This window comes from Crocodylus porosus, unplaced genomic scaffold, assembly GCF_001723895.1.
Source record: "Crocodylus porosus isolate Cpor-Errol unplaced genomic scaffold, CroPor_comp1, whole genome shotgun sequence".
NCBI lineage: Eukaryota > Metazoa > Chordata > Crocodylia > Crocodylidae > Crocodylus > Crocodylus porosus.
This window is the reverse complement of record NW_017728943.1, coordinates 64,625,133-64,637,611: the sequence shown is the minus strand read 5'-3', so window position 1 is coordinate 64,637,611 and position 12,479 is coordinate 64,625,133. Positions and strand designations below refer to the sequence as shown.

Below are 12,479 nucleotides of genomic sequence, written 5' to 3'. Positions count from 1 at the left end.
GTTAGAAAGCAAGGGCTCGGCTCAGGAACCCCGTGAACCAACAGACCCCTTTAGATTGTTCTGTTTTATGCACTGTAACTGAACAAGTCAGCTATCCTGCCTACGCTGCTACCATCGGTAGCGTAAGTACAATAAATTTTTCATATAACCAATACGCTTCAAGCCGCCTGACTCCTACTCGCCGCTAGTCCCCACCTGTCCGGTCATCTATCCCTTCTGTGCCAAGCCAGTCATGCCGACCCAGGCCCGCAGGTCAAGTGTACACCAGGTTTTGAGGCGCAACACTCAGGTGCCAGCTGCCTTTCCATATATGTATTCCAATATGTATCAAACCACTGAAGTAGCTCATTGCCTTGATACTTCATTTGGAATTAAAAGTTCATAAAATAAAATACATTTTATTTTTATGCAATATGTTTATGATATTTTATTTGCAGAAACTGAGACGAAGGATGAGTAGAGAGCAATCTAAGATGTTCTTATGTTTAAAATAAAGTTATAGGTTCTTTAAATTTTCTCTAAAAGTATTTTCAATATTTGTTAAAACTTTAGGAAATGCAAGTTCTTCTTCCATACTCTTTTTAAAACCCTAAATAGAATTATACATCTTTTAGGAACCATGAATCTATCAGTATGCACAACAACTCCCTGTGTTTAGTTGGTAAATATCATTCTTATCTGAAAATGGGAATAACATTAAGGCTAAAGTTGAAAGCCACACACTGGGTGTGTCTACATGAGATGCTTTTCTGCACAGTATCTTAGTCTACTGCACATTAAAGGATCATTGTCTACATTTACTTACATTTACTGTACAGTAAATTAGTCTACCATGCAGTTAGCAACTACCTGTAAATACAAATAGTAGACTAACACACATGTAGACTCTGGCCAGGAGCAAATTTGCTCCTGGCCGCCATAGTCAGCAGGGGGCCATAGGGGATAGAGAGCTCTTTCCCTGGTCCTGGTTCTGCTTGGCTTGCCCCAGGAGCTGGGAGCGCATTAGCTCCAGGACTGAGGAGCTATCTGCCCCCTATCCTGGCTCACAGGAGTCTGCTCACAGGAGTCCTGGCACCCATGGAGCTGGCTGTTCTGGGGGACAGGTGAGGGCTGGATTCCTAGCCCCTGCATGCTACATGGAGCACACAGCTCAGTGTGGTGTAGAGCTGCTCCAGGGGATAGGCAAGGGCTGGATTCTCAGTCCCCACTTGCTCCCAGAGTAGCTGGCTCTATGCCAAGAAGGGCAGCTGCTGGGGAGTCCTGTGGCCCCACCTCACCAGCAGGAGGCTCACCCCCAGCTGTCCCACACCCCAGACAGTTCCCAGCAACCCCCTGCCAGGCAGGGAAGTCTTGTCCAGCAGGGGGCTTACGTCTGGATGAGCAGAGGGCCAGGAGCATTCTGCTTGCTGCAATGGCAGCTCTCTCCTAGCCCCATGTACATCAGGTCCTATCTCCATGTGCATAGGGCCAGGAGACAGCTACCACTGCAGCCAGCAGAGTTCTCCTTGTCCTGTGCCCACTGGGACCACCCCATGTCACTTGCCAGTCCCCAGGCTAGCCTGGTCCCTGTGCCAGGCTGCTCCCATTGGGAGAAAATCTGCTCCCAAGAAGAAACACATGTAGACATGCTCCTGAGTAGGCTTGCTTGTGCAGTATTTTTACTGCATAGTAAGACTACGTCAAATTAATAACACGTGTAGATGTGCCCACTGAGTCAGTTGTACAGCTAGCATTAGACCTCCTCTAATTTGGGTTCTAATCTGTTCTTGTTCACTTACAACAGACTGTCACATTTTTCAATTACATTTCCTTAAGGAAGACATCCCTTAACTATATAAAGTCAGACTTTACAAGTGTGTTCTGCATGAGTAATCCTTTACTGTACAGCTTGTGCCATTGATTTTCAGAGGAGATTTTCATGAAATAAGCTTCTACACAAACTGGAAAAAAGTAGTGGGATCTAACCCCTAATGACTGAAATGTGCTTTCAGTTATCCAGATTCCACACTAGGACTTTGATCTGCTGTGTTTTCTTGTTGAGATACCTTTCAGTTTCCAATTAGACTGCATTATCTTCACAAATCTATAATCAGTATTACATATATGCCTATTTCTCCAATTAGGTATTACAGTGAGCTTTAGAACCAAGGAAGCTGATGGCCTGATTCTTTTCTCTGCATCGCCTGGGAATCAAGAGGAATACATTGCGCTTCAGTTGCGGGATGGACGTCCTTATTTTCTTTTTGATCCACAGGTATAGTAAATACCAAGATCAAATATGAAATAGCAGATACAGATACTTTGTATGGAACTCAAGGTATTTTGTACATTTAATGGTATAAGCTCATGGTTCTTTCACCCCTCCCCTTTTTTTTGGTATTGATTCAGATTAATTAGGGTTCTTCAAAAGCCTAAGTAATTGGAGAGCTTTAGGAAAGAAATATTGAAACTGTGAAACCTTTTCTAACACTGTCAGTTATGTGTTTGCAAGTGTAAACATCTTTGAGATAGAAATGCTGTATGTTTTTTTCAGTCTTATTCTTGCTTATACTACTTAGTTTATAGACTGAAAAAAGTGTGAAGAAGTCTACCTTTTTCATTAATAACGATCATATACTCTTCTACTAAATTAATTTTCATTATTTATTTTCAAGTCTTAATCCTTTCCTCAGTGGAGTCAATGAGTATTTCCTCACTGAAGTAGGGAAAATAGCCACTAACTTAATGTTACAAAATTGAAGCCAATATTATGACTAAGGCAAAAATTAAGAATGATTTATTTCAAATAACTTCCAAAGTTTTTAAAATAGGATCAGGCTGCTAAGCTGGGGAAAGATCGAACTTTTATTTGGCAGTTCTTCCATTCCCTTATATACAGAACTTTCAAATACTATTATGGGAATTTGGAGTGAATTAGTGTTGCATGATAAGACAAACTGTAGGCTATCGATGCTCAGCCAGGGTGCAATGGCAGCCTGTGGTGCCTTGAGATTCTTTCAAGGGTGATGTGGGTGCCATGCAGTGTTAGCACTCTTAGGTATACAAACATGATTCATAAGATAAACCAAGTGATTTGAAATTGGAATCCATCATTTCAAAAACATTTTGACCTGTTGTGATCTTTCTGAGTTTTTTACAATAGAAAAACTGCTCTATTTTTCCGTATCAGAAAATGAGTGAAAACTAAAAGCTAGTATTTTACAGGGATACCTGAAATCAAAGCAGCAGTGCCTCGAGTCTAAAAAGGTTAAGAACTACTGCTGTAGATGAACACACACACACACACACGCGCGCACACACACACACGCGCGCACACACACACACACACACACACATGAGATTCACTGCTAATGCCAAAGTGGAGAAATATTCTCCCAGTATTTTGTTAGAAATAAAATTGAAATTGGTTCCAGGAGTCCAGAAAATGTTTACATTTGTGTGCATCTTTTAATACATTTTTATTCTTAAAGTAGCTATAGTTTTGTATGATACCTATGTGACAATGGTGTCATGCAAACAAATCACTGTTAATTGAAAAAAGATGTAATACATGAGCTAAGTGACTGCATTAATTCACTTTTTAAAAGAACTGGGAACAAAAAGCTATCTTTTTGAAGTAAATAGAAATTTTGCCAGGATTTCATCCCTGGGTCAGATCCAAAGATCACTAAAGCCAATGGAAATATTACCTTGGATTCAGGAGGCTTTCAGGCTAATCTTACTGTGACTTTCATAGATTTTGCTTACAGTAGTACCCAGAGGTTTCAGTTAGGATTTGACCCATACTGGCTGCTTACAGATGTGATCCGCCACCCCAACCAACCCAAAAAAACCCCACAGTGCTATAAACTTCATGCACCCCTGCTCTGAGCCCAGTGCCCTCCCAGAAGAGGGATCATATTAGTTTGATCAGGCTTGCCCAACGTCTGTATAGATTGGGTGCTTCAGAAGGGCTTTCCTGGAGCTTTTATCTATTAGCTGATTGAATCGGCTTTAGATAAAGGCACTCAAAAAGCCATGTTGAAGCATGTGGTTTATACAGAAGCTGCAGAGCTAGGTTGAACTAATGCACTACCTCTCTTGGTAAAGTGCTGTGGGTTTTTATTGTCTTTACTACTGTATAAATTCAGATCTTGTGACCTGTTGCTACAACATTGAGTTGAAATGCCTAACTTCTAGGTGCCTTGTCTTGCCATCTAATAAAATCCACAGCCGAAAGTTGGGCTAGGATTCTTAGGCCCCTGGCAAACGTTATACTTAAGAGGTGATTAACCAGTTATTCACATCTTAGGTAATAATCCAGACACGCGTTCATTCAGTCAATGTTGCAATGAAACAGGGAATGAGCCACAAATTTATTTCACAAAATAGGAGTAATAACTTTGTGCCTGGGTCCCAACATGCCTTAAATTGAACATGTGATTTGAACTGATCAGATGATTGGTGCTCCCAGCCTTGGGAACACTCTGGAGCATACCAGGCACCTGATTTGCTACTTGCTAGTGCAGGGGGAGGTGTGGCATGGCAGGAGGTATGACTGTTGGAAATGCGGCTCAGCTCCCATCATGCCTTTAAGTGAACATCTGTCAATGGCCTTACTGAATAAGAATCTATGGGGAGCTGGCTAAGCTAGTCATTAGGAAATGCCAAGGAAAGGCTTATAGCTTAAGTCTTGCTTTTCTCAGGGACTCGAGGACAGATAGGTACGTAGAAGTCACAGTGATAAATACTTTTCTGGAATATAAGGCCGATTTAGCTGACTTTCTGTTGTGGTGATATTGCCCTTTTATCCAATAGCCTTGGAGCACATGATCCCATATCTTCTGATTCCCATCTACAACTTGATCCTACATCTTCTGCTTCCCAAAATAATGCATAAATATTAGGCTATCAGGTATTCTCTCAATTTCTCTTTGTTTCACTTAAGTGTTTATTGGAGTAGGGACTGAAAACTGCCCCTACCCAAGATGACTGTTTTAACAATGGGAACATATGAATGGAATGGTCCCCCTAGATTATCATCCAGTTTTCTGCTGTTATATGTGAAAGCATCTTATAATCTCTATTTTATAATAAGATACATCGTGATAAATTTACTCTTAATTTCTGTTGGAAAGCTGTTTCGGAACTGTACTCCTTTGATAGTTAAAAACTTTTTTTCCAACTTCCAACTGAAATTAATTCATGACCAGTATACACTTATTTGTTCTTGTGGCTAGAGTGTGTGTTTATACAAGATGCTTAACTGAACAGTAGTGTAGTTTACTATGCAGTAAGCACATGCGCCTACATATGTGTACATTTACTGCAATTAAAAATGCAAATGCGAGTAGCAAATTTATGTGTGATTACTTACTGCACAGTTATGCATGTGAAGATGCAACCCAGTAGCAAGTTTGCTCCTAGGTCAGCCCTGCCACTAGGGGGCTGGCCTGAGACTAGCCCAAGGGCTCTGGACTGGGAGCATCTCCTGCCCCAGGGCTGGGCTGCCTCTATTGCAGCCTCTGTCTCAGGCTTTAAAAGCCTGCAGGCATTCAGAGCCCTGGGGCACACCAGCAGAGAGTCTGAGGCCAATTCAGGCCCCTGTGTCCCCCTGGGCAGGCTGCAGGGCAGCTGCCTTAACCTGCTTGTACCCTAGTGCTGCTGTCTGGCACTGCCTGGTATGCTGCCCAGCCGCCTGGCCTGCTGCCTTTGTGCTGCTTGCTGCCCGACCCCCAACCCTAGCCATGCCTGCCCCCTGGTAGCCACCCGCCACCCAGCAGCAGGCCCCTGCCTGGGCCTGGGAGGAGGTTCTGTGCTTCTTCCAGCAGGTGGGAGCCCCTGGGCCTGGGTCTAGTGCTGCTCAGGCCTCCTTCACTGCTCACCATGCATCCATGTGGGCACAGAATCAGAACTGTCTGCTGTGAGGACAGGACCACGTGTCAGCCCTGCTGGCTCTGGACACCAGCTGCTGGAGGGGGAGCTACCTGTGCCAGGGGAGCACCAGCTGCCATCAAGCCCCCACCCACCACACTCATCATGCTGTTTGCACTTATGGGGCAGTGGCCAGAGGCTGGAGTGCTGGTTGCCTGTCCCAAGGCTATGCCCTCTGGGCATCCCCACCCCATGGCCCCCTATTCTGGAAAGGCACACAAAGGACACTGAATAAAGTTTTCATGGGGAAGAAGGTGTTTTAATGTTGGTGCCTTGGGTGGGTGGTAGATGGGCTCTGGTTGTTGTGGGGGTCTCTGTTTTTGGGAAGAGAGTGGGGACAGGGAATCTTTTTGGTTCTGTGAGGGGAATAAAAACTGTTTGAGCCTGTGAGGGGAATAAAAACTGTTCTTGTGAAATGTGTCTGTAGTGAGCATGGTACTGGGGGTGGGGGGCCCGTGGGCAGTGGTGCCAGTGGGCTAGAGCGGGGAGTGCTGGAGGAAGTGGTCAGCCAGCACTTGCTGCACCTGGTGCCCTGGCCCCCACTAGTGGGTGCTCAGCTCTTCTAGGGCCTTGGTTGGTCAGGGGGGAGAGGGGGTGCTGCTGCTGCTGCAGGTGGTGCTCCTGCTATTAGGTATCCTCTGTCCATCACACCTTCTCCACCCAGGCCTGGTGGAAGAGCTCCTCCCGGGCCTCGCAGATATTATGCAGCACATAGGCTGTGATGATGACCTGGGGGAAGTTGTCCTTGGCAAACTGATGAGGGTGTGCCAGTGTCCCTTGAGGCAGCTGAAGGCACACTTCACCAGGGCATGGGTCTGGCCCAGACAGTGGTTGAAGTGGGACTGGCAAGCCCAGAGACAGTGAGGATGGAGGCCCAGGAGGGTGACAGAAGCCCTGACTATGGCTTTCCAGAGCCTGTTTTCAGTGTCCCTGGCAGGGTCCAGCCAGGTGGACAGGGTAGAGGTGGCAGGTGAGCAGCAGCCACTCTAGGGATGGCACAAAGCAGGCTGGCAGATGGTTGCTGCATGTAGGGGAGCTGGAAGGGGTGAGATGGCCTTTGGCTAGGCAGTGGACAGCATGGCATGCCAGCATGATGAGTGCAGCAGCCATCCAGAGTGTGGGAAACAGGTTGTCGCTACCTGTGCCCCATGTGGCGGGCGGGGCTAGATCAGCCATAGTATGAGGAGGCACAGGCAGGGTGGAGAATGCTGCCACATGCTATCCCTGCACTGGGATTGCTGCTTCTGGCCTGGAAGTGGCTGGTTAGGTAGCAGTGAGTGGGGCTGACTTTTGAAGAGGGCTGCCAGCTGCATCCCAAGCCTGGAACTTCCTCTGGTGGTGTCTGGGGCCCATTGCAGGGCCCCAGAAAGTAGGAGTAGATTGGCAGGGAATCTCCTGCTTCCCTGCACATGTAGATGCTTGCCTGACACTGTTTACTCACAAGTAATTTACTCTTGAATAAACTGGTGCCACATTAAATGCTTGTGTAGATGCGCCAAGAGTGTCCTTTAAATAGTTTCATTTTGCTAGGCTAAATAGACCATGCTCTTTTAGGCTCATCTCATGTAGTGGGCCCTTCATTCTTGTAATGATTTTAGTTATCCTTCCCTGCATCTTTCTTGAACATGAATGACCAGACTGTGCGCTCTATTCCAGATGAGGTCACAGCAGTGTCTTGTATGACAGCATTAGTTGCTCAAACAACTCCCATATTTCTGCTTAAAATATTTCACCTGAAGCATCCTAGCATTGCATTTGCCTTTTTTCACAGCCATATTACATCAGTGACTCAGACTTCTTCTGTTATTGATGTGATATAAGTAGTTCTTTCTCATCTTCTGTAATTTCCAAATGATGAACTTCTGGTTTATAGCAGAAATTTTTGTTAGTAGCTCTCAAGTGGTTGATTATCCACTTGGCAATTGAGTTTCATCTGATTTATATTACTTTGAACCTCAAGGACATACGTTTCTGCCTGTATGATATTCCAGGCCTTCTGTGTATTCCCATCTTTGTCATCAACATATTTTATTAGAGCATTCTTACTATTTGTGCCAAGTTCATTAATGAAAATATTGAAAAGGATAGGCAAACCAGTCCTTGAAAAGCTCCACCATAACCTCTTCCCAGTTTATCAGTTCTTCTTTCAATACAACCAGTTCCTTATCCACCCTTCAGTACTCAAACTAATCTTTATTTACACTATTTTAACTATTATTTTCCCATGTGGTGAAGTATCAATTGCTTTCCCAAAGTGCAGACAGTTTAGACCTATCACGCATCCTTGTCTCTAAAATTAGTTATTTTAGCAAAGAATGACATCAAGTTAGTTTGTGTGATCTAGCTATAGTAAACTGTGATGTATTTTATTTTCCATTTACCTCTATGTCATTCATGATTTAAGTTTTGTTTTGTTTCTTTGTTTTTAAATCAAATGTTCTTCTAAAACCCTGCAAACTGTTTAAATCAGACAAATTGGTCTGTGGTTCCCCTGGTAAATTTTCTCCCCATTTATTTTAAATAAAGTGTCTACATTTCCTGTTCTTCAGTCAAACAGTACCATGCCTGCTTGATGGTTTTATGAAAAATTCATAATACTGCAGTTATGGCTTCATGTGCCAGTTCTTTCAGAATTCTGGGATAGATATTTGAGCATATTAAAATATTTGCAATTTTGCTTTTTCCTCTGATGTGGCAATTTCCATTTCCATAATTTTTACTTTAATAATGCAAGTGTTGTCCATATTTGAGTCCTCAACCTCTTCAACCCGCTAATTCCTAAATTTCTCAAAATTTCAAATAAAAAAAGTGGCTATCAACTTATATTGTTTGTGTATCAATTTGTTGTAAATTTAGTCAACTAAGTTAATCATTTGTGCTTATTTTCTTTGAAAATTTTTCTTTATGTCTTCAGTAGGTGCATCTACACATGCACATTTACTGCACAGTAATTTCGGTTACTGCGCAGTAACTGTACTGTGAAGAACAGGTGCATGCCTACACATGCACACCTGTACTGTGCAGGAACAACTATTTGGGGCAACTTAAGCCTATTTGGGTGTAAACTTGGTATCAAGTTGATTAGTTACTGTGCAGTAACGCATGTGTAGACACCTTACTGCACAGTAAAACTGTATGTGTGGACTGACCTGGGGATAACTTTAGTCTCAGGTCAGTCCACATGCAGTGTTGCTGTGCTTTAATGGCTGCACATATAGATGATGGCCTAAAAAACACTTACTGCTCAGTAATGTACTGTGTAGTAAATACACATGTAGACATGCCCACTGATGATCAAACTCAAATATAGAAAAACCACCTTGTCTTACAGTTCAGTGACTATGTGGTTAAATAATATCTGTTGCCTGTCATATCCAGGAATAAGTGGACCATACTATTATTTGTACAATTGTTTAATAATAATAATAATAATAATAATAATAATAATAATAATAATCTATATCTTCTAAATTAATTTGCCATGATAATCAGTAGTAGTTATTTCACTGATTAATACTGAAGAGATTTCCTATCCATATCTAAATCCTATGTGGGGGTCTTCTGTAGCAAAACCCTAATGTCACCCAAGTAGAACCTCCTACTATCCTTCTTCAGTGTGGTGAGTTTTTTACTCAAACAGGTTCAGTTCTATATGTGTTATCCCTTTTTATTTCTTTAGTCAATCACATCATTAGCATACTAATGCTAGCATACTAATGCTAATGATACTACTCCACTGTCTTGTCCATTATTTCTGTCATTCCTTGTCTTCCTTTCAGTACCTGTATTCCAGTCATCATTGTTATTCCTGTAACATCCAGTTTCATGTCCTGCTCCAGTAGTTCTAGTTCCTCTGTTTTGTTAATCAGGCTCCTTGCATTAATGTGCAAGCATTTCAGTTCTTTTTCACTGACCTCATCCAATTTCCTACCCAAATTAGATACAGTTCTTTCAGTAACTGTATCATCTGACTGAGTGAGTGACTGACAGCTGCTTTCTTCAATGCCAGTATTTCTTTCCTTTACTGTCTATCCTCCTATAGGTTGGCATATCTTCCCCCATGCTGAGTCTTCATTCACTTATTTTTCTCTTCCTGTGTATTGTAACCAGATGTTTTATTTCTCTTCACATTGCACCCTCCTCTTCCGGCCTCATTTTTTTAATAGAAAGTTTTCATCAGTCGTGTCAGCCACAATTTCAGAAAACTAGCAGTACATTGTCAGACTCCTGGGTAGAGTCCATCTGCCAGGAAGAATTGCTATTCCCAGTGGAAAAGCATCTACAGTGTTCTTCATGGCAATAACCTATGAACCAACTGTCAATCTTAGTTTATTTGTCATATCTTTGCTGTCCTTTCCTAGGGTCTAAAGGAGACCCAGGCAAAAATACCTGAGGCTCCCCACTCATATAGTTGTCCTTTATCCATTCTAGTGGGAATCTGGCATTGTCTTTTATCCTGACATTAAGGACAAGAAAAATCAATGGAATTTTTTCCCCCCATTCTCATGATGTTTCTTTTCAGTGTCAGGTCCACATTGCTTTTAGCAGACACAGCTCACCCTTCTTTTCTTGGGATCCACTCTGATAACAGCCAGATGATTATTTTATGAATCACAAAAGTTTGTACCTTCCTTGTAATCATAGACCTTCTTTCTAGTTGTTCTTTCTTTGTGCAGATAATCCCATTGTCAATGCGCCGGTCAACGAGTCCAAACGTTCCATAGTCTGTGCACGTTCATCCAATAATTCCTAGTTGGGGCGCACTCATTCCGGTGATGTATGTGTCAGATCCGCCTGCCATGACTTCAATGGTTCCCTGGTTCAGTGTCTTTCTATGATGCGTGCATGTCCGAAAATGAGATCTCCAGTCATTCCAAGTCCGAGATCCTTGAGGGCTCCTTCCTCCCCTACACCCTCGCCCGGGCCTCCATGTACAAGTCTGGGTTGCCCTCCAAGTCTCCCCTCTGGTGAGCGGGGAGGGGCAATGCCTCTAATACAAAATACAGAGTTAGCAACCGCGAGCCAAACAGTCAGTTCCACCACAGGGGTCCCTGGCTCCGGGTCCTTGTGTTTGCTGGCTTCCCTCAAGTCCAGCTCTCCTCTTTCAGGAGTCCCCTTGTCCGTCTTATCGGGGTGGGCTGTCTGCCCCCTTAGAGTCTTTTCCCCCATCTGGGGCAGCTTCGCCTCCTGCCCCCAGCGCACTTCTCCAGGCTACCGGCCGAGCAGCCTCCAGCTGGGGTGAGGTGCCTCCAGCCTTTACAATTGGCTCGAATAACTTCAGGGCTTGTTGCCCCTGGTGCCTTGCCCCTGCGAGACCTTACCCTTTCCCCAGAATGTGCGTGCAGGGCGCGTGTCAGCGTGCCTCCGTTGCTCCGGGCTTCCGCCGGGGATCTGCTCCCGTCCCGGCTCTTCCGGTTCCCCTCCTCTCTGTTCTGATGCGGCTTTTGTGCCTGCTGGCACCGCCGCACACCTGGGAGGGGTAGGTGAGGCTCCCGCCCTGGAGCCCCACGGGGGACTCACACCTGTAGCTGCACCCGCTTGGCGGCTCACGTGCTGAGCTGACCCCGCCGTGCCTGCACTGCCTGCAGCACGCCCCGCACTCCTCAGCTGCCGGCAATTTATTGCCGCCGCAGCTCCCGTTTCACTGCTCCTGGGGCTTATTGGGGCTGGGGCTCTCTCCCAAGCACTCTCACACCCATGTTCTTAGTTTCATAGTTATTAGGGTTGGAAGAGACCTGAGCAGATCGTAAGTCCGACCCCCTGCCATGGGCAGGAATGAAAGCTGGGATCAAATAGCACCAGCTACGTGATTTATCTAGCCTCCTTTTGAAGACCCCCAAGGTAGGAGTGAGCACCACTTCCCTTGGAAGTTGGTTCCAGATCCTAGCCACCCTTACTGTGAAGTACTGCCTCCTGATGTCTAGCCCGAACCTACTCTCAATCAACTTGTGGCTGTTATTCCTAGTTACTCCAGGTAGTGCTCAGGAGAACAGGACCTCTCCCATTCCCTGCTGGTTCCCCCGGTAAGTTTTATAGATGGCCACCAGATCCCCTCTCAGCCATCTCTTGTGGAGGCTGAACAGGTTTGGGTCCCATAGTCGTTCTTCACAGGGCCTGCCCTGCTGCCCCCGATCATGTGAGTGGCCCTCCTTTGGACCCTCTCCATGCTGTCCACATCCCTCCTGAAGTGCGGTGCCCAGAACTGGATGCTGACCAGTGTTGCATAGAGGGGGAGGATCACCTCCTTGGACCTGTTTGTGATGCATCTGTGGATGCATGACAAGGTGCAGTTAGCCTTACTGACTAAGCCTTACTGAAGCCTTACTTCACATTGGCGGCCCATGTTCATCTTGGAATCAATAATGACCCCGAGATTCCTTTCTGTCTCTGCACTGACAAGAAGGGAGTTCCCCAGCCTGTAGGTATGCTGCTGGTTCTTTCTCCCTAGGTGCAGTACCCTGCACTTTTCAGTATTGAATCCCATCCTGTTCTCATCCACCCACCCCTGTAACCTGTTCAGATGTAGTTGTAACCTGTCCCTCCCTTCTAGCATGCCCAGCTCTCCC

The 12,479-nt window shown here is 44.9% G+C and overlaps 1 protein-coding gene across 1 annotated transcript in view; it reads left to right on the top strand.

Annotated features, from left to right (window-relative positions):
- The window catches only part of USH2A (usherin), a 652,515-nt gene that overhangs the window by 223,919 nt on the left and 416,117 nt on the right, over positions 1–12,479 (top strand). Inside the window, exon 21 of the mRNA XM_019549473.1 lies at positions 2,124–2,254. Coding sequence (XP_019405018.1) covers positions 2,124–2,254 — 131 coding nt within the window. The remainder of the gene's footprint in view (positions 1–2,123; positions 2,255–12,479) is intronic.